The sequence below is a fragment of the Triturus cristatus genome, chromosome 10 (genome assembly GCF_964204655.1).
Source record: "Triturus cristatus chromosome 10, aTriCri1.1, whole genome shotgun sequence".
NCBI classification, from domain to species: Eukaryota; Metazoa; Chordata; class Amphibia; order Caudata; family Salamandridae; genus Triturus; species Triturus cristatus.
In genome coordinates, this window is record NC_140593.1 from 477,804,950 (window position 1) to 477,823,829 (window position 18,880).

The 18,880-nt window shown below is 51.2% G+C and overlaps 1 protein-coding gene across 1 annotated transcript in view; it reads left to right on the plus strand.

Moving 5' to 3' along the window:
- Positions 1–18,880, plus strand: part of PITRM1 (pitrilysin metallopeptidase 1) — a 369,052-nt gene that overhangs the window by 36,731 nt on the left and 313,441 nt on the right. The window contains exon 4 of the mRNA XM_085631897.1: positions 9,727–9,878. Within this exon, the coding sequence (XP_085488023.1) occupies positions 9,727–9,878 (152 nt within the window). The remainder of the gene's footprint in view (positions 1–9,726; positions 9,879–18,880) is intronic.

Here is an 18,880-nt window from a genome sequence, read left to right on the forward strand (position 1 = left end):
TGAGGTAGCAGGTTGGTGTGTACCTCTCCCTGCTGGTCTCCTTGATGGTGTGCCTCTACCCATGCCTCTGAATTGTAGAGCACCCATGGATCTAGCCGTCTCATTGTCCTTTTTTTAAATTGAGTTTTTCATCAACCACACTTCCAAACAGTTGTTCCCCGTTGAATGGTGAGTTAATGTTACGTTGCATTTCTGGCTTGAAGCCTGATATTCTCAGCCATGCGTCCCTTCTTTCTGTGATAACAATCATTTGTCTGCTTGATGTTTCTGCAGCATCTAGGGCCGATTTTTTTTTTTTTTTTTTTTTTTTGAAAACCTTTATTTCGAAATTCAGGACACAGCTATTCAGCCGACAGCCCGAAGGTTCGGCAGCATTGCAAGTTAGATACAGTAATGCGTCCCGGATACAGTACGAGGAGTAATGCAAAGGTCCAATTTTAAATAAACACAGAAAAAACACACAACAAACCCCAGCAAGGCAGAACATTGAAATCCCATGGCGAAAGCCCCCGGGGGAGGCAGGACCCCACTCATCTACTAAGTATTAGACTGTGTGCGGAGGAAGAAGGGGAACAGCAGAGGCCCAAAACGGGTACCAAAACCAAACTGTGCTGGAAGGTAGGTCAGGGGGAAAGCTGTTCCTCGGGAGGTTCCGGATCCGGGGCAAGACATATTCCCCCCCTGTATTGGTTCCACCGCCCCCAGATGGCATGCCACTTCCGGGGGCGACCTCTAGAGCAGTAGACCGTCTTCTCCCTAAACATGCTCCAATCCATGTTCTCCTTCCACGCGGTCAGTGTAGGGGGACCCGAGGAGCCCCACAAGCGCGCGATATCCCTTTTAGCTACCATGTTACCCAGAGTCACCCATTGGGTCTGTGCCTCGTCGAGATCAGTGGGCCCCCAAACGTTCAGGAGGCAACACCGCGCATGGACTCTCCTCCAGAACTCCACAATGACACCACATTCCCAAATGATGTGCAGAAAAGTACCCACCATACCACATCCCCTTCTGCACAGGCCATCCTCCGAGAATCCCATGTGGACCAGCCTTGGCCCCGTAACATACCCCCGGTGCAGTATTTTAAGCTGCACCAGCCTCAGACGCGACGGGATCGCAACCTCCTTAGGCGAAGAAACCGCTGACTGCCAGTCCTCATTATCCAACTTGAGGCCATCCCTGGTCCACTGTTCTCTCAGCCCCAATAGCAAGTCTGCCCGGACGTTTATCAACTTCTTATATATGAGCGAAATCGTGCTCTCGGGCATATGACCATCAAGGACACGGTCCTCAAGGGGAGAGGACTCCGGCACCTTCTCACCCTCCACTAGGACTGATCGGAGGGCGTGACGCAGCTGGATATACCTAAAATACTCTGAAGGCCCTAGCTCAAACTCAGTCTGCAACTCCTCGAAAGACTTCACCCTCCCCTTATGCAGCATATCCCCCACCCTGGATATACCTATCAGATCCCACTTATAAAAGCCCTTCGTATGCCAGAGTCTTCCCAACCTTTCCGATTCAAACAATGGGGTAACGAGGGTTAGCCTGTCCTTCCAGCCCAGCGAGTCGGTCGCCATCTTCCATACGCGCACCGCCACACCTGTGGGCCCCGTGAGGGACGAGTCTAGGGACCGCGAATACAACGCCCTGTAGTAGTTGCCGCCGCGCAGCAGCCACCTATGCCTGGCATACCCAGGGCTGAGTGCGGGGCCGTAAAACCCATGGTTGATCGCGCTCAACTGCGTGGCCCAGTAATACCGTCGGACGTCTGGGAGCGCAATGCCCCATCGTACCATGGGAGCGTCAACTTTGAGATAGCTATTCGCGGCCGCCCATCCCACAGCAACGTCCTTTGGAGGCCTTCGACCTCCCGAAAGTATTTAGCCGGTACCTAGTCCAAGGTGTTCTGGAGGGCGTAGAGGAAGCGGGGAAGAGACATCATTTTGAACAGGGCCGCACGCCCAACAAGGGAGAGCGGCAGCCTCCGCCAACCTTCAACATCTCGCCTCAAGCGTGCCAAGGGGGGGAGCAGGTTCCTCTCATAGCGCACAACAGGATCCATGGATATAAAAATCCCCAAATACACAAAACCTTGCTGAGCAACCTGTATCGAACATGTTCTAGGGATCGGTGGGACCTCGCCACTAAGAACGTACAAGTACGATTTGCCCCAATTAATCACAAGCCCCGAGTTCCTACCGAACGATGCGAGTACGTCACAGACCACTATAAGTGACTTCTTTGGTGAGGCAAGATACAGCAGGATATCGTCGGCATAAAGCGAAATACGGTCCTCGTGATCAGGCGACCACCGAAGGCCCCGTATATCCGGGTGCCAACGTATCCACGCAGCCAACGGTTCAAGGGCGAACAACAGAGGCGACAGGGGGCAGCCCTGCCGAGTACCCCTTCCAAGCTGAAACGGAGCAGATGCCCGACCATTCACCACAACATTCGCTAGTGGCCCCTCGTACAGCAACCGGACCCAGCTCACAAACCCGCGACCGAAACCAAACTTGGCCAGCACGGCCCATAAATATGCCCACTCCACCGTGTCAAAGGCCATCGTGGCATCGAGAGATGCCACAACAGCCGGTTCACGCAGCGTGCCCGCCCTGGCGATGACGCCATGAAGACGCCTAAGGTTCAATGCTGTGTTTCGGTGCGGGATAAAGCCAGACTGATCAGGGTGGACCAGGTCCCCAAGTACCCTAATCAGACGGGTAGCCAGGAGCTTGGCCAGAATTTTCGGCTCAGCGTTGAGGAGTGAAATGGGCCGATAGGAGGCGCATCTATCTCGGGGTTTACCCTCTTTGTGTATGACCACGATCGACGCCAGCCGCTGATCCAACGGAAGGATCCCATCTCCCCGCGCCTCCAAAAACATGGCGCGCAGGTGAGGGGCGACCCTATCCGGGAACAGTTTGTACAGATCGATCGGCAGTCCGTTCGGTCCAGAGGCCTTACCCGAATTCAACGCGCGAATCGCCCCTGCCACCTCGTCAACCGTGATATCGCCATCCAAATCGTCCCTATCTATGTCAGAGAGGCAGGGCAACTCGATATCACGGAGGAGATCAGACGAGTCTTCGGGCGGCCTGTCCGACACAGAGGAATAAACCCTATGAAAATACTCCGCGAAACACTCCACAATCCCTTCAGGTTCCACAATCGCCTCTCCCCCCTCTCCAATCAACTCTGGCACCACTCTATTGACCCGTTCCTTCCTGTCCAGCCACGCCAGGAGTTTCCCTGCCTTATCTCCAACATCATACAGACGGCCCTGTTGTTCCTTGCTGAGGGTCTTGGCGGCGTCCGTCACCAGGTCCCTATACTCCGCCTGCTTCAAGCAAAGCTCATGCAATGAGGACTCTGTGACCTCCTCCTCCATATCCCCTTCAAGGGCCGCAATCTCCTCCTCCACTTGCCGCACTTCGCAATCCCTCCGATTCTTGGCAGTCACCACCAGGGAGAGGGCCTCCCCCCGAAGCACGGTCTTAAAAGCTTCCCACAGCGAGATCGCCGAGTCCACGGATCCCAGATTGTCCTTAAAGTAATTATCTACCTTCTTTACCAGGGCGCTGCGCATCTTGGGGTCTCGGAAATACCAAGGGTTAATGGGGGCCACCCTCCCTCCTCCCTCCCGACCGAGATCCAGCCGGATCCACACTGGCGAGTGATCAGAGATACCACGTGCCATGTGCCTCGCCTCGGATATCAACGAGGCATGTGCGGCCAGAGTGAGCAGGTAGTCAATCCTGGAGAGGCTACCATGCGCCCCGGAGTGAAACGTATATTGACTCTGTGTGGGGTGCCGGAGCCTCCAGCAGTCTATCAGGCCAAACGTGTCTAGGAGGTCTGGAAGCCATTTCTGAGCCCCCCCTGTGTCCCTGGGCGGGTATCTATCCAGCAGTCCGGAACCCACAGCGTTGAAATCCCCTCCCACTACCAGCATGACCCCCGGGAGAGTCAGCAAAGCCCTGCCCAATTCAGCAAATGTGGCGGCCTGCAGGGCCGGCGGGACATAAACCGAAACCAAAACCAAAGTCCTTCCTTCACACCGCCCCGCCACCGCCACAAACCTCCCCCTATCGTCAACAATGGTGGAGTCCACCTCAAAAGGCAGCGATGCTCTAACGAGGATGCCCACACCCCTGGACCCAGAAGAGAATCCCGAGTGTGCAATGAATGTATACCCCTTCCTATTCAGGGCATAGCACGTATTGCCTATGAGGTGCGTCTCCTGCAGCAGCACAACGTCTGGCATTGAGCGTTTCAGAAATTGCAAAACAATCCCCCTCTTAATGCGATCCCCCAAACCATTAACATTCCAGCTTATAACACTGAGGCCTCTACCCCCCATCCTCAAACGGAAAGAGGCCCACCCCACACCCGAGGCGCCACCATGGAACAGCCCTGAGGATAATCATCATGCCTTGCAGAAATAAACCCCCCAACAACAAACTCGAACTCCCCATAACTCCCCCCACCCTGCACCCCTGCTGTAGCTTAAAAAGCCCCCCCAACTTGCAGTGTGCCTTTCGCCCTACAAAAACAAAAATCTACAAAAAGTACCCTAAGGGAGGAAAAGAGCACCCCTCGTCCTCCCGCAACCCTCCACAGTTACTGCACTCTGTTCAAATCTTCAAATATGGTCAAATCAAGTCAGGCCGGCTTTGAGTTATCAGCCCTGTCCATCCCGGCCACTGTCTCCATGCTCAGCTATGTCGTCCCCGGTCTGTCGCCGGGGCAAAGCGTCCAACCATTCGTCAGCCATAACAGGAGAGTCAAAAAAGAATGTCCGATCTTCATGCACCACCCGTAGTCTGGCGGGGAAAAGCATGGCATATTTTAGGTCCCGCTCCCGAAGCCTTCGCTTCACCCCCAGGAAGCTCTGTCGCTGTCTCTGCACCTGCTGGGTAAAGTCCGGGTAAAAATTCACCGACGCATTCTGGAAGGGGACTGGGCCCGTCACCCTCGAAGCTTGCAGGATAGCGTCCCGATCTCGAAAATGAAAGAGCCGGGCGACAATCGGCCGCGGCGGGGCACCCGCCTTGGGCCGTCCGCCCGGCACCCTATGGGCCCTTTCCACCGCAAAAAACTTTCCAAGGCCCTTAGGCTTCAGATGATTGAGGACCAAATCTTCCACAAGCAGGTCCGCCGAAGCCTCATCCGAGGACTCCGGGACCCCGATTACGCGCACGTTGTTGCGCCTGGACCGGCTCTCGAAGTCCTCCAGCCGGCGGGCGGCGAGGTCACTCTCGGCCCTCAGCTTCCGGACCTCGTTCTGCAGGTCCGCAACCTCATCAGTGAGGCCCGTAGTCTTGTGGTCCAGGTCCTTAACGCGCTCGTTAGTCTTGCCCAGGTCCGAGCGGATCAAGTTGACATCCACCAGGATGGCGTCCACCTTATGCGCCAGGGCCTCGAATTGCCTCCCCATCGAGGTCTGCATCCCTTCAAGCGCGCCCATGACATCCTGCAGGGAGAGCTCCGGGGTCCCAGGCGAGTCCTCCTTCTGGGCATCCGGCGCCTGGCTCGATCCACTCGGCGATGTCTTCAGGAGGGCGTAGCGATCCATACTGTTGACTTGGGAATACGTTCCCCGCCTGGTGGACTTAGTCTTCAGCCGATCTCCTTCTGCCTTGCCCGACATAATGGACTCCAGGCAGTCCAATGTAGTGAGGACCGTCCCCTCTCAGAGAGAGGTATAAAGAGTGAGCAGGTCCGCCTTGTTCTGCCCAAGTAGCCCACCGAGCGTCCCCGGGGTTATAGAGCCACCCAGAGCACGACAGTGTCCGGGCAAACAAAGGGAACGAAACCGAAAGTGAAAGAGCGAGGGCCTCCGACCGGCAGTTCACACCTCACCAGGCCGTTGTTGATCAACTAGGAGTCGGGCATCCTGCCAACTCTAGCCCCTGGCATCTCCGGGAGTTAGGCCGCAATCTTTCGCCAGTCATAAGTCCGGTTCCCGATGGGCGATCCGACCGCGGGTAGCATCAATCGCCTCCCTGACAACTCAGCAACACGGTGCCATGCATACCATCAGGATTAGAGTCAGGATAGTCGACGGAGGGCGCGAGGGTCTCGGGAGCTCTAAGCTCACGCGGCCATCTTGGTCAAGCGCTAGGCTCCTCCCCCATCTAGGGCCGATTTTAAACACGTATTGGCAATGCTTTTACCCTCTCCTACCAAGTGGTTAGCTCATCTTTGAAATTGTTTAGGTAGATGCTTTAACAATTCTTCTACCTCCTCCCAATGTTGATAAGCATGTCTGTTTAGCAATGCATTGGAAATTGCTATGCGCCAATGATTTGCTGCACTTCTTTCTACCTTCCTCCCTACCAGGTGCACCCACTTGCTTTCTTTGTCTGGAGGTGGTCCCACTGTTGATGGTATATTTGCTCTTTTCCTTGCTGTGGAAGTAATAATGGTCAGCTGGTACAGACCCATTGATGTATATAGGGGCCTTAGAGGAGTGCTTTTTATTTCTTTTCTGCTCTTGGTGTGATTACCTTGCATGTAGCGGGCTCCTTGAATACCTCTCTTCCTGGTCCAGAACACTTGGCAGCATTGGAAGGAATTTATTTCTTGATTGTGTAGGCATCAAAGTCTCTAATAAAAAACATGATTGTGTTTTTTCTTCCTCCAGCTGAACTTCATTAGTCTCTGCTGCTTTTTAATCACCTGGTTATACATGCCAATGTCATCTGGGGGTGATGGCCTCAAAGGATACGTTTCCACAGCCTCTTCAGGTGATTCGCCGTCGAGTTCTTGCTTTTGGAGGTAGCTGATTTGGCATATGTCTGTTCGTCATCTTCGACGTCTTTGCCGAAGAAAAATGATTCTTCCTCTTCGTCAACCCGCTCAGGTGTCTGCAGTAGTAACTCCTAGATGATCTTTTCGCCTTCAGTACTAGTTGTTTTCGGCTGCATCTTGAATTGCTTCAAGCTTTCGTTAGTCTTTTTTGCGTAGTAAAATTTTAGCCATTTCGGCTTCGAGCCTCTTCCTTTTCTTCTCCCTCGGCTGCGTGTGTTTCGGCGTCAAGACTTTCGGCTTTCCACTTTGTGCTCGTTGACGCAGTCTCGGTCGTCGACGATTGCTTGGACCTCTATTTTTTTGTTTTTTGACGCTACAGTGTCTTTTTCAAGACCGTCTTACAACATCTTTGTGTTTTTTCGAGGGTCTTTGTCGATCCTACGGTGTGTTTTTGTCTGGATGCAGCTGCGGTAGCCAAGTGCTTCGACGCCGAGGCTCCCTTTTAAAGTCTAGAGTCTGATATTCAAGACTCTTCTAGTTTTTTCGAGTCTTCTTCTCGACCTTCACAACTGAAATATCTCTGTCCTTGTTGCTTTCTGCCCCTTCGGCGACGTTATCTTCCTCCTCACTGGAGAGCCCCATGTCTCGCAGCGATGGCGCAGGTCCTTGGCCTTGCATGTTGTAGTGGGCTCGTCGCTACCTTTCTCTCACCCTCCATGTGTTTGGGGTGAAGACGGAACATGCGTTGCAGTGGTCGCTTCGATGATCCAGTGGTAGGCAAATGTTGCAGACCGGGTACTGATCCTTCTAATATACAATGTTATATTTTAAAAAGACTCTTGGGCCTTTTCTGCAGGGCAGTAAGTATGCTTCTAAAGAAAACAAATACAAATGTTATTTATCATTTTATAAAGCTCCACTAATAAATGCTCTTTTAAATGCCTTAATTTGCTTTCTTTCTACGCGCTGCTTATTATTTTCTAGTTGTTAGTGAAAAATAAACCCTCAACTTTTTCATGTGCATTTGCGGCCTACTCTAACACTCCCCGCACACGCTTGCGCAATTTTAATTTTCCCCGGTTTAGTTTTGCACGGTTAGTTTTTCCACAACATTTGGTAAATGAGTCACACGTTGAGGAGTACAATCCGAGCAGGTTTTGTTTTCCTCTGGCTGGAACAGGAAGGATCCAGGCTCCCCAGAGTCCATCTCAGCACTGCAATGGAGATTGTGATTGGTCTGAGCGCCGTGGTCTGTCGCTCAAACGTGGACTTGGGGCCTGGGCATGTTCTCCACCCATGCAGCCTGGGTGGAGAGCATGCTATGTGCGCATGAATGTTTGGCTGGCCCGAGACAGCCGGATAAACATTCATGTGCATGTAGGGAGTGAAAACTACTCCTCCCCTCCCTTACCCTGCTCCTTCAGCGGAGCAGCTCCGCCCGCCTCCAAAAGCTGCCTCACCCACAACATGAAAAAATGAAATGATAACATTGAATTGTTGCCATTTTATTTTTTCTTACATTGCTGAAAAGCAGTGGGGTGACGCTTCTTCGCCTTAGCGAGGAGCCGCCACTGCTGACAGAGCAGGGGAGTAGTGGTTTTTCACTCCCTAAGTGCACATAAACGTTTTGCCGGCTGTCTCAGGCCTCCCAAACATTCATGTGCACATAGCATGTTCTCGACGAGGAGAGAAGCGACGAGGAAGACTTAGCAGTAAGTTTAATTTTATTTTTCCAATTGGCAGAGGAGACAAAGATTTAGGAACATATTTGCCAGAGTAAGGGCTAAAACCGATTTGTGACATAAGCAGCGTTTGTCATTTGAAACCATGTGGTGAAGAACATTTGAGGGTATCCTTGTGCAATTTAATGTTGCATATTCTAATTACATTCATCCCGTGCATTTATCCTTTGCTTCTTTCATGGCCAATCGATAAGTAAAGAATGGGAAGGCACAGTAATAAATAAAATAAAAAAAAGCCTGTGCTTCATGTCCCACCTCCTGCTGGCTGCCTCCTGAAATAAATGCAAAAAATACATCCTCTCCTGTTACCTAGCTCCCCCTGTTCAGGGTCTGGTCCGCTGCTCCCCATCATGTGAAGAAAGTAAAATGTACCAGGCCTTCTGTGCCCCTTACCGACCCATCTTCCATTCAAGGTTGCAGCTTCATACTCCTAAGAAGCCATGTGCCACTCTTCTCCACCTCCCTTGTTGTTCCCCATCCCCCTCTCTCCCAGAGTGATCATGCTTTCACGAAAGGCAGAATCCACCATACTAGCAATGACTGCCTTGCCAATAGAGCTACTGTTCAGATCCTTTCCCTCCATTTTTCTGAGGTCTCTACAGACTCCAGTGCCGGCATGGAAAGGCTTTGGGTGTCTTTGCTGTCATGCTTGCCTGTCCCTCTGTTTCATGTATTAAGTGAAAACCCAGGAGAAGCAGGGATGTATGGATCTGAAGCAATTGTCTGTCGTCTATTTACTCCGGTCAGTTCCCATCAGGAGGAAGTGCACTGCATGCTGGAAGCTATTTATTCCCTGCTAGCGCCGGTTTGTGGGGAACTACAGGTCCCCTGTGATGTTACGAGTTTCTATAAACCATTTTTTCACTCGATGTGACTCTATAGAGGTTGACAGTAGCTGTTGGTAATTTGCTTCGAATGGCACCCTATAGAAGTCATACGTAACAAATACGTTTTTTGCTGCTTACTTTCCAAATATTTTAATATGCGCTCTTGGGGTTTCATGAGTTGGTTTGGCATGTTAAGTGCAGTCATAATGCCTTTGGTGCTATGCCAAAGATAAGTCGCCCAATTACTGAATAACATATTGTTGTAGACTTTATTTTGCATTCTTTTCTGAATATATTATTTAGGTAAACTAAAGGTGTCAATGGTTTTGCAAATTACTCTGCAGAATACTGACTTTCTTGTTTAATTTGTTTCATCTAGATGTTCTTTATTCTTGCAGCGTACAGTTTCGTACAACGCCAATGGACAGCACTGGTGTCCCCCATATCCTTGAGCACACTGTCCTTTGTGGTTCTCAGAAGTACCCTTGCCGAGATCCTTTCTTTAAGATGCTGAATCGCTCACTTGCCACTTTCATGAATGCTTTTACAGGTGAGAACAAGATTTATTTTTATGTCTTGCTATTTCATATTTTGACGCTGTTATCTGAAGAAATTGCTGCGGATACTTACTCTTGCATGTCTCAAGTGGGGACTGCTTGTCTTCAGAAAGTACTGCAGTTTATTATTGACTGTTTTCTTAAAGTATGTTGAATTTCAGTCTCGCCTAGTCTATCCCAGCGTGGCTCGCTTACTATGCCTCACAATGCCGCTATAACAAAATACGCTGAGATATTCAGCACTTCTGAGTACATAGTCTACCGGCCAACGGGATGTGGGCCAGGAACGCTGGTGAACTTTCTCAGTTTAGTCTATTGATTGTCTGCTTAGTCGACCTGGTAACACCATAAGTAGTAAGAAGCTCTGCTCCAGGACTATTGGTGTAAAGATGGCTACATTTACCCTCCGTAAAGTTGTACTAGTGATGCCAAAAAAGTCTGGCTAATCACTTGAGGAGCTGAAATGGTGTCATTTGAAGTATGTGCAAACAACTCTTGTCCGTCTGCTTCTCCAGCATTATTGGCGTAGGCAAAATGGACTGTTGAGGCTGTTGTCCACTCTTACACGTGATGGTGCTAAGACTATTACCATTAGTGCGGCATCTTTACTTAAGGCTAAGCCTTATTTAGAAAGTAGCTCCTAGTCTAGGGTGAAGCCAAAGGACTGCATGATTGTTTTGTCTCAACCAAACTCATTAACGATGCAAGCAAGCGTTCGAGTGATTGTTCATTTTTGGCAACTCATAAAGATGTACTTATTCTCAGTTAAAAACATTTATCTTGTTGAGAATGGACAGAGGTAGATGAGAGTAGTTCCATAAGTGTTTTGGAAGAGTCCCTTTGTTGTCCCATTCACAACTCTGGCAGCATATTTCAATTTAATGAGAGAACCTAAAGATACAGAATCGTTGCATGCATTAAACTGTATGTCAAATCCATTTTTACATTTGATTGAACAATCTGTCTGCGATAATTTTGTGTCTACTTTGACCACTAAATTGAGAGAACTTCTAAGGACTTTATTACTCAGTCAACATCTATCAATTTGTGATGACTGATTTTGGAATTTAAGTAGATGCAATTGTGTGCAAAATCAAAAATCTTTTATGATCTGGGCGTATCAAGTTAATGCAAAACGTTATGCAAATTAGGGTATCTGCACAGAGGAATTAAAATGTCTAATGAATTTGAAAACTTCTATCCACGAGGCTTATCCTTATTGAAAATCATGAGCTCCACAAAGGCATTGTCTGTACAGCAAAAGTTGGCTAAAGTGCTGTATTTTATATAATTCATCTCTTAACTTTTAACTCTCTCATTCACCACTGAAGATCGTTTGTCTTTATGTTTGAAATGTTTTCTATAATCCCCAGTTTAAGGCCGGTGAACTCCAGAGACCGGAAGTTGTTGGCTAAATCTGTGCTTTGCAGATCCAGCAACATTAATTTCAAGAGTTAAATTCACTTCATCTTTGGTCACTAAGTGAATCGTCTCTCATATTGATTAATTGGGAAAGATGTTCTCCTGGTCATATGAGGAAAACATTTCACTTATTTGCTTCAAGAAATCAGAAGTTCTTGATCCTGAATTCCCCTCTGACGCCGTGTGTGGTCCTATGGCACTGTCTGATGCTGATTTGCTAAATATCAGTGTTGTCCCATCTTAAGAAGTAGCTGATATAGGTGCGCATAGCAGTTGCTATGCTTATTACAATTGTCGGGATCCTAACTTTTAATCTTGGCTTTTGGCTACTTTCAACTCTCATTAGTAAATCAATGAGCGTACTCTTTCTGTTTTTTTGTTCTTTCTTTCCAAAAGCAGTGTATTGATTTTTCAGAAAGCCGAAACTTTCATTTCTTGTACAGTACATAGACAAGAACTGTACATTGACATAAAAATAATGAATACAATAAGAAAAGCATACCCTTGCTTTTAGCTCTCCTGCTCCCTCTTACCCTCACGTACACAATGTGGTGGTGAATTTCCAAGTTCGCGGATAATTCAACGTCTTGATTTCAAAAGGTTTTGAAACGTCTATGGTTATACTTTGATATTCCACAACTTTTAATGTCATTTTGTGGCATGGATATCTCCCTTTGGCTTTAGTCAAACCAATGTAATGCCTGGAGGACTTGTCACAGCACTTCCTTAATCGTCCATATATGGCCACACCGGTTGCCATGTCATATAAGGTTGCTCCTGTGGTTATCTATACATCCAGGCGTTTTCATGGAGCCATCGTGTCCCAAACATGGCAGCACCATGTGTGTCAGCTGGGTGTTGCAGTTTGTTTCTTCCATTTGGCTATAGTCATTCGTGCTATCAACAGAAGCTGATAATCTGGCGCCAATGTATTAACATTTCCTCTTCCCAACTGTCTGGTTGGTCTAAAGGAAGCTTTTATCACTATTTGTCCATTCTTGCACTCAGCCCAAAAATGTGACATTGAGAGTCCTAAACTAGCTTAAAACTGCATTTATTACAATATTTTTTTTTTTAAAGTTTTTATTGTGCAGAGAAAAAGGGTACAAGCACGGGCCTACAACCTCCTGGGCCGGCCGCTAGTATTCAAAATGATCGAGCAGGTCAAAAAACATTGACTGGCCCACAGGGGCTCCGCTAAATTACAGAAGATCAGCCTGCACAAAAGGAACGTCAGGATATACCCTTTTTACATAAATATCAAACAAAAATGAAGAAAAACAAAAAGCAAGGCGAAAAACATTGAAAGGGCGTCTAACCACAGTAGAGGAACTCCACACCCGACCACCCTAGGGTGGTCAATAAAAAGGAGGGGAGTATGAGAGGGAGGGGGGGGCCACGGGAAAACCAAATCTATACACAAATGAACAAAGTAAGCAAGGAACCCTCAAGGATCAGGGGGACAAGGCAACCTCAGACGTATCCACCGGGGGGGAGAACAGATAGTCCCTCGATACACATTCCACTGACCCCAGATTCTACCCCACGCCCCCGGTTTACCACGAGCCACATACACCGTCTTCTCCCTGAACATGCACCAGTCCATGTTCTCCTTCCATACGGACACGGTGGGAGGCCGTTGGGAACCCCAAAGCTGCGCAATATCTCTCTTCGCGATCATGTTCCCAAGGGCCGCCCACCGAGCCTGGGCCGCATTATAGTCATTGGGCTCCCACACATTCAGAACACATCGGCGCACCTCCGGCAACAGAGCGACCCCAGTGACTCGTTTCATAACATCATGCACCTGGCGCCAATATTCCGCCACCTCGCGGCACTCCCAGAGGATGTGGAGAAAGGTGGCACTGAGCCCGCAGCCACGCTTACAGAGCCCGTCGTCAGAAAACCCCATCGAGACCAAACGGGGACCCGTCACATAGACACGATGGAGAATCTTAAGCTGGACCAGACGGAGACGGGCCGGGATGGCAACCTCCTTAGGGGATGACAGCGCCGACTGCCAGTCCTCGTCGTCCAACTCAACCCCATCACCCGTCCAAGCCTCCCGAAGTCGCACCAAGAGATCAGCCCGATTATTTATTAATTTTTTATAAATCAGGGAGATAGTACTGTCGGGGACGTGTCCGTCGAGTATACGGTCCTCGAGAGGCGAAGAAACAGGGACCGTGGTCCCCTCCCCAAAGACCGAGAGCAGGGCGTGCCGAACCTGGGCATAGCGGAAGTACTCCCTTTCACTAAGCTCGTACTCGCTCTGAAGCGCCGCAAAGGATTTAACCACGCCTTTAACCCATAGGTCCCCCACTCTGCTAATGCCGATCGTATCCCAGTGCTCAAAGCCTTCCGTTGTCCAGAGGCTTCCCAAGCGCTCTGAGGCGAATAAAGGAGTAGCACACGTTAAACGCTCACTCCAGCCCACAGCTACATTCGCCGCCTTCCACACCCGTACCGCAATCCTAGTAGGGCCCGTGAGGGTCCTTCCGACAGATCAAGAGTAAAGCGCTCTGTTATAGTTACCGCCGGGAAGCAGGAATTTATCCATCTCATATGCCGGGTTCGAACCAGGAGCGTACGTAGCATAGTTAATGGCAGCCAGCTGGGAGGCCCAATAGTACCTTCTAATGTCAGGAAGCGCGATGCCCCCGTCATACCAGGGAAGAGTCAGCTTTGCCAAAGCAATGCGCGCACGACCGTCCCAAACCAGTCTCCTCTGCAAACTCTCCACTTCCCTAAAGTAGGCCGCCGGAATGATATCGAAGGAGTTCTGGAGTGCGTAAAGAAATCTGGGAAGGGACATCATTTTAAACAGTGCTGCGCGACCAAGTGGAGACAAGGGCAACTTACACCACCGAGCCGTATCCACCCTCAAACGCCGGAGGGGAGACAGGAGATTCTGCTCGTAGCGGGCCGCCGGGTCCAACGAAACGTACACCCCCAAGTATTTAAAGCCGGATTGAGATGTTTGGATCGGAAGCCGAGGCGGCAAGAGAGGAAGGCCACCGGAGATAGGATACACGCAAGATTTGGACCAGTTAATTATCAAACCCGAATTTCTCCCGAAGGAAGTAAGAACATCAAAAAGCACATTGAGCGACTTCCGCGGCGAGGTGAGGTACAAAAGAATGTCATCCGCGTACAACGAGACCCGATCCTCGAAACCCGGGGCCCACCGGATCCCTCTGATCGAGGGCTCCCAGCGGATCCAGGCAGCGAGCGGCTCCAAGGCGAGAGCAAAGAGCAGAGGGGACAACGGGCACCCCTGCCTAGTACCCCTCCCGAGAGCGAAGGGCCGAGAAACCCGCCCATTGACTACAACCTGGGCCATTGGTCCAGCATAGAGGAGCTTAACCCAACTAATAAATCCCTCCCCAAAGCCAAACTTCGCCAAGACGGCCCAAAGGAATGGCCACTCGATGGTATCAAAGGCCATTGTGGCGTCTAAGGAAACCAATATGGCCGGTTCAGAGAAGGACTCCGCCCTAGCGAGGACGCCATGGAGACGCCGCAAGTTGAGAGCGGTATTACGATGCGGGATAAAGCCGCATTGATCCGGATGTATCAGATCACATATAACTCTCAGCAAGCGATTAGCGAGGACCTTGGCGAGGATTTTCGGTTCGGCATTTATTAGGGAAATAGGCCTATACGAGGCACAGCGGTCTCGTGGCTTACCGTCCTTGGGAATCACAACTATGGTAGCCAGACGCTGGTCGTCGGGAAGGGAACCCCGCTCTAGCGACTCAAGAAACATACGACGGAGGAAGGGCGTGATTTTATCCGGGCGTAGTTTATACAGTTCAATTGGCAGTCCGTTGGGGCCCATAGCCTTGCCCGAGCGAAGGGAACGAATCGCGGTAGCGATCTCGTCGACAGACAGGGAGGCCTCCATCTGCTCACGATCCTCGACGGATAAGCCGGGCAAGGCAATATCCCGCAGCAAGAGACGAGAGTCATCCTCATCTCTATCAGATACCGGGGAGTACACCGCCCGGAGGTGGTCAGCAAAACACTCCACAATCTCACCAGGGTCAGTCACACACACTCCATCCGAAACCCGAAGCTCCGGGACCACACGATTCACTCTCTCCTTCTTGTCCAACCAAGCAATCAGTTTACCCGCCTTGTCCCCGGCATCATACAACCTACCCTGCTGCTCCCTATACATGGTCTTGGCAGCGTCAGTAACAAGAGACTTGTATTCAAACTGCTTCAAGCTGAGGGCGTGGAGCCCATCCTGAGTGACACCCGTCTCCAAAGCTGCCTCCAGCCCCGATACTTCAGTCTCCAGCTTCACCACCGCCTCATTCTTAACCCTCTTAGCCTCCACTATCTGGGATAGGGCATGCCCGCGGAGCACTGCTTTGAAGGCTTCCCACAGGGACACTGAGGACAACACCGACCCCTCATTCTCGAGAAAATACAGATCAATCGACTTAACAAGGCTATCACGAATTTTGGGGTCTCGCAAGTACCAAGGGTTAATGGGGGCGATCCGCCCAGCGGACCGCGTCCCGGTGTCAAAAAGCAACCACAGTGGGGAATGATCAGAGATACCCCGGGCCAGGTGCTTAACCTCTCGAATCCGGGCAGTCTGGGCCGCGGGCATAAGAAAATAATCCAATCTGGAAAGACTCCCATGGGCCCCAGAGTGAAATGTGTACTGACACTGTGTCGGATGCATTAACCTCCAACAATCCACCAGACCGAGGGTATCCAAGAGCCCGCCGAGCCACGCCTGGGCAGCAGGGAGGGCCCTGGGCGGGTGGCGATCCAGATCTCCCGAAACGACCGAATTAAAATCCCCACCCAAAAGCAAAAGACTGTCAGGAAGCTCAAGCAGCATACGACCCAAGTCTGAGAAAGTGGAGTTCTGGAGGCCCGGGGGAACATAAACCGAAACCAAGGAAAGGGACTGTTCCTCCCACCTCCCAGTCAGGGCCGCATAGCGCCCTCTATCGTCTAGGACAACCCTGGTGATCTCTAGTGGAAGTGAAGATCGTAGGAGGATGCCCACCCCTCTAGAGCCGGTGGTGAAACCGGAATGGGCCACGAGTCGGTAGCCCCCCCTGTTCATGGCATGACAAACATTACCAACCAAATGCGTCTCCTGTAAGAATACCACATCAGGAGTCAAACGACGCAAATATTGCAGCACAACACCCCGTTTGATACGATCCCCCAATCCATTGACGTTCCAAGACATCAATCTCTGCCCCCCCCCCCCCCCCATCCCCTCCAGTAGATCAAGGGTCCCCCAACAAATAGCGCGACACCTGAGACTGAAACAGAGCCAATACCTCGCCTTGAAAACAAAAAACACAAATCCAAACAACCCCTCCCACCCACCAACCCCCCCCCCCCCCCCCCCCTGAAATCAACTCCCCCCCCCACCCTGCACCCCTGCGGTCCAAAAAACCACCCCAACTTGCAGTGTGCCTGTCGCCCTAGCAACCCCATTCTACGAAAAGACCCCGGAGGAGGAAAGGGACCCGTCCCTGCCCGCCCCCAACACAGATCATAATTAAACAAAATGTACAAAAGAAGTAGAACCCAGCTGAACCAAACAAAATGTCAAAGTCAAGGACCAAAAGTCACTCCAAAAGAGGCCCGCCACCCTCGGCACCACCAGAAGGCCCAGACCGGTCACCCCGGTCCGGTAGAGAATCCAGCCAGTCACTCAGTCGCAGGACAGTCAAAAAAGGTAGTCCGGTCTTCGTATTCCACTCGGAGCCTAGCAGGAAAAAGCATAGAGTACTTAAGACCCAGGTCCCGGAGACGGCGCTTCACCCCCTGGAAGCCCATCCGCTGCTTCTGGACAAGTTGGGTGAAGTCCGGGAAAAAGTTAACGGATGAGTTCTCATACCGGACCGGGCCATGTACCCGTGAGGCCTGCAGGATCGCATCTCGGTCTCTGTAGTGAAAAAGTTTTGCAACAATAGGCCTCGGGGGAGCCCCCGGTCGCGGCCGACCGCCCGGGACTCGATGGGCCCGCTCCACAGCAAAGAACTTACTCAGGCCAGTGGGGGAAAGCTGGTTGAGGATGAGATCCTCAACCAGAAGATCAACCGGGCGATTGTCGGAGGTCTCTGGAACACCTATGACGCGGATGTTATTGCGTCGAGCCCATCCCTCGAAGTCCTCCAGCCGCCGGGCCATCAGGTCGTTGGCCGACTTGAGGTCGCCAAGAGCAGTCTGCAGGTCCGACACATCCGTACCAAGGGTGGACGTCCGCAAATCCAGCGATTGAACCCTCTCATTGGTCTTAGAGAGATCCGCCCGGATTAGCGTAACATCCATGGCCACCGTGTCGCTTTTACGGGCCAAGGCCTCGTACTGCTTGGCGATGGTCTCCTTGATGCCATTAATGGCGCCCATGATGTCCTGCAATGACAAATCCGGAGGGACGGACGGAACACCACCAGCGTCATCCGGGAGAACACTGGCCGTCCCAGGGGACCCTCTACCTTGAGTGTAGCGGTCCATGTTGTTAGTCTGGACCGGTCCCCCACGTAGGGATGTCTTGGTCTTACGCCTCTCGGGATCCCCCCTGCCACCCATGTTGAACCACACTCGCCGAAGGGGACCACCGAGCAAGCGGCGAGGGGACACAGGCGAAGCAGACAAGAGCTGTACCAGAGACCGCAATATGGCGGTGCGAGAGGATCAAAGTCAATGGGCACACTGGTATCAGGCGGAGGCAAAGGCACCAAGCGACGGCCGAGTGAAAACCCCAGCCGCACAAAGCAACTCCACGGTCCAGCCACTCAGAGATCCAAAAGTGAAACCGAAAGTGATGGGGCGGCCGCTGGCACAGCCCCGATGCCGTTGTTGTTCAACTATGCCCCGGCTCCACAGTTCACCTTCGCACCGGGCACCGCCATCAGGTGGGCCTCTGTGGGAGGGCGGGTCGGATATACAGACGCGGAGGCTGAATATATTTTGCTATGGGGGTTGGAAAGATATCGGTTCTCGTTCCTGAAGGGGTACTGGGGCCACGCTGGTCGTCGTCTTCTTCCTCAAAGTTGGACCTCAAAGGTGTCTGCTTCGCTTCTTCGGCCGTGGTTGGTTCCTCCCGAAGGCTCATGAAAAGAAGAAACAGGGGGCCGTCAGTGTCAGATTCACTTAGAGTTAAGGGTTACTTTAACCGTCACCTCACCCGTGGTTCTGTGTGGGTTGGTCCTGTTACTGGGAACACCGTGCCTCCACTTTGTGTGTATTAAGAAACGACCAATAGTAAGGAGAGTGTAGATCCTCTACGTCACCCTAGAATCGGGGTAGTTCGGCTCACGCTAAGAAAAGAAAAGAAAATGGACCAAAGGGTCGTGCGGGGAGTGGTACGTTTGGTGAGGAGGATTTGTGTCCGGTTGCTTGATATACAAGACCCGCCAGACACGCTCGGTGCTCAGGGAAAACACGAAGAGATGCTCAGGACAACAAAAAAGTGCAGGGGGAATAAACTACCAGTGCCCCGGGATCCCGCCCGTGCCAGTTCCGCCCTAGCCACCCTCAGTGTCCTCCCTCAGTGTCCTTCCTCCGCCCTCTACCCTACCGGCCT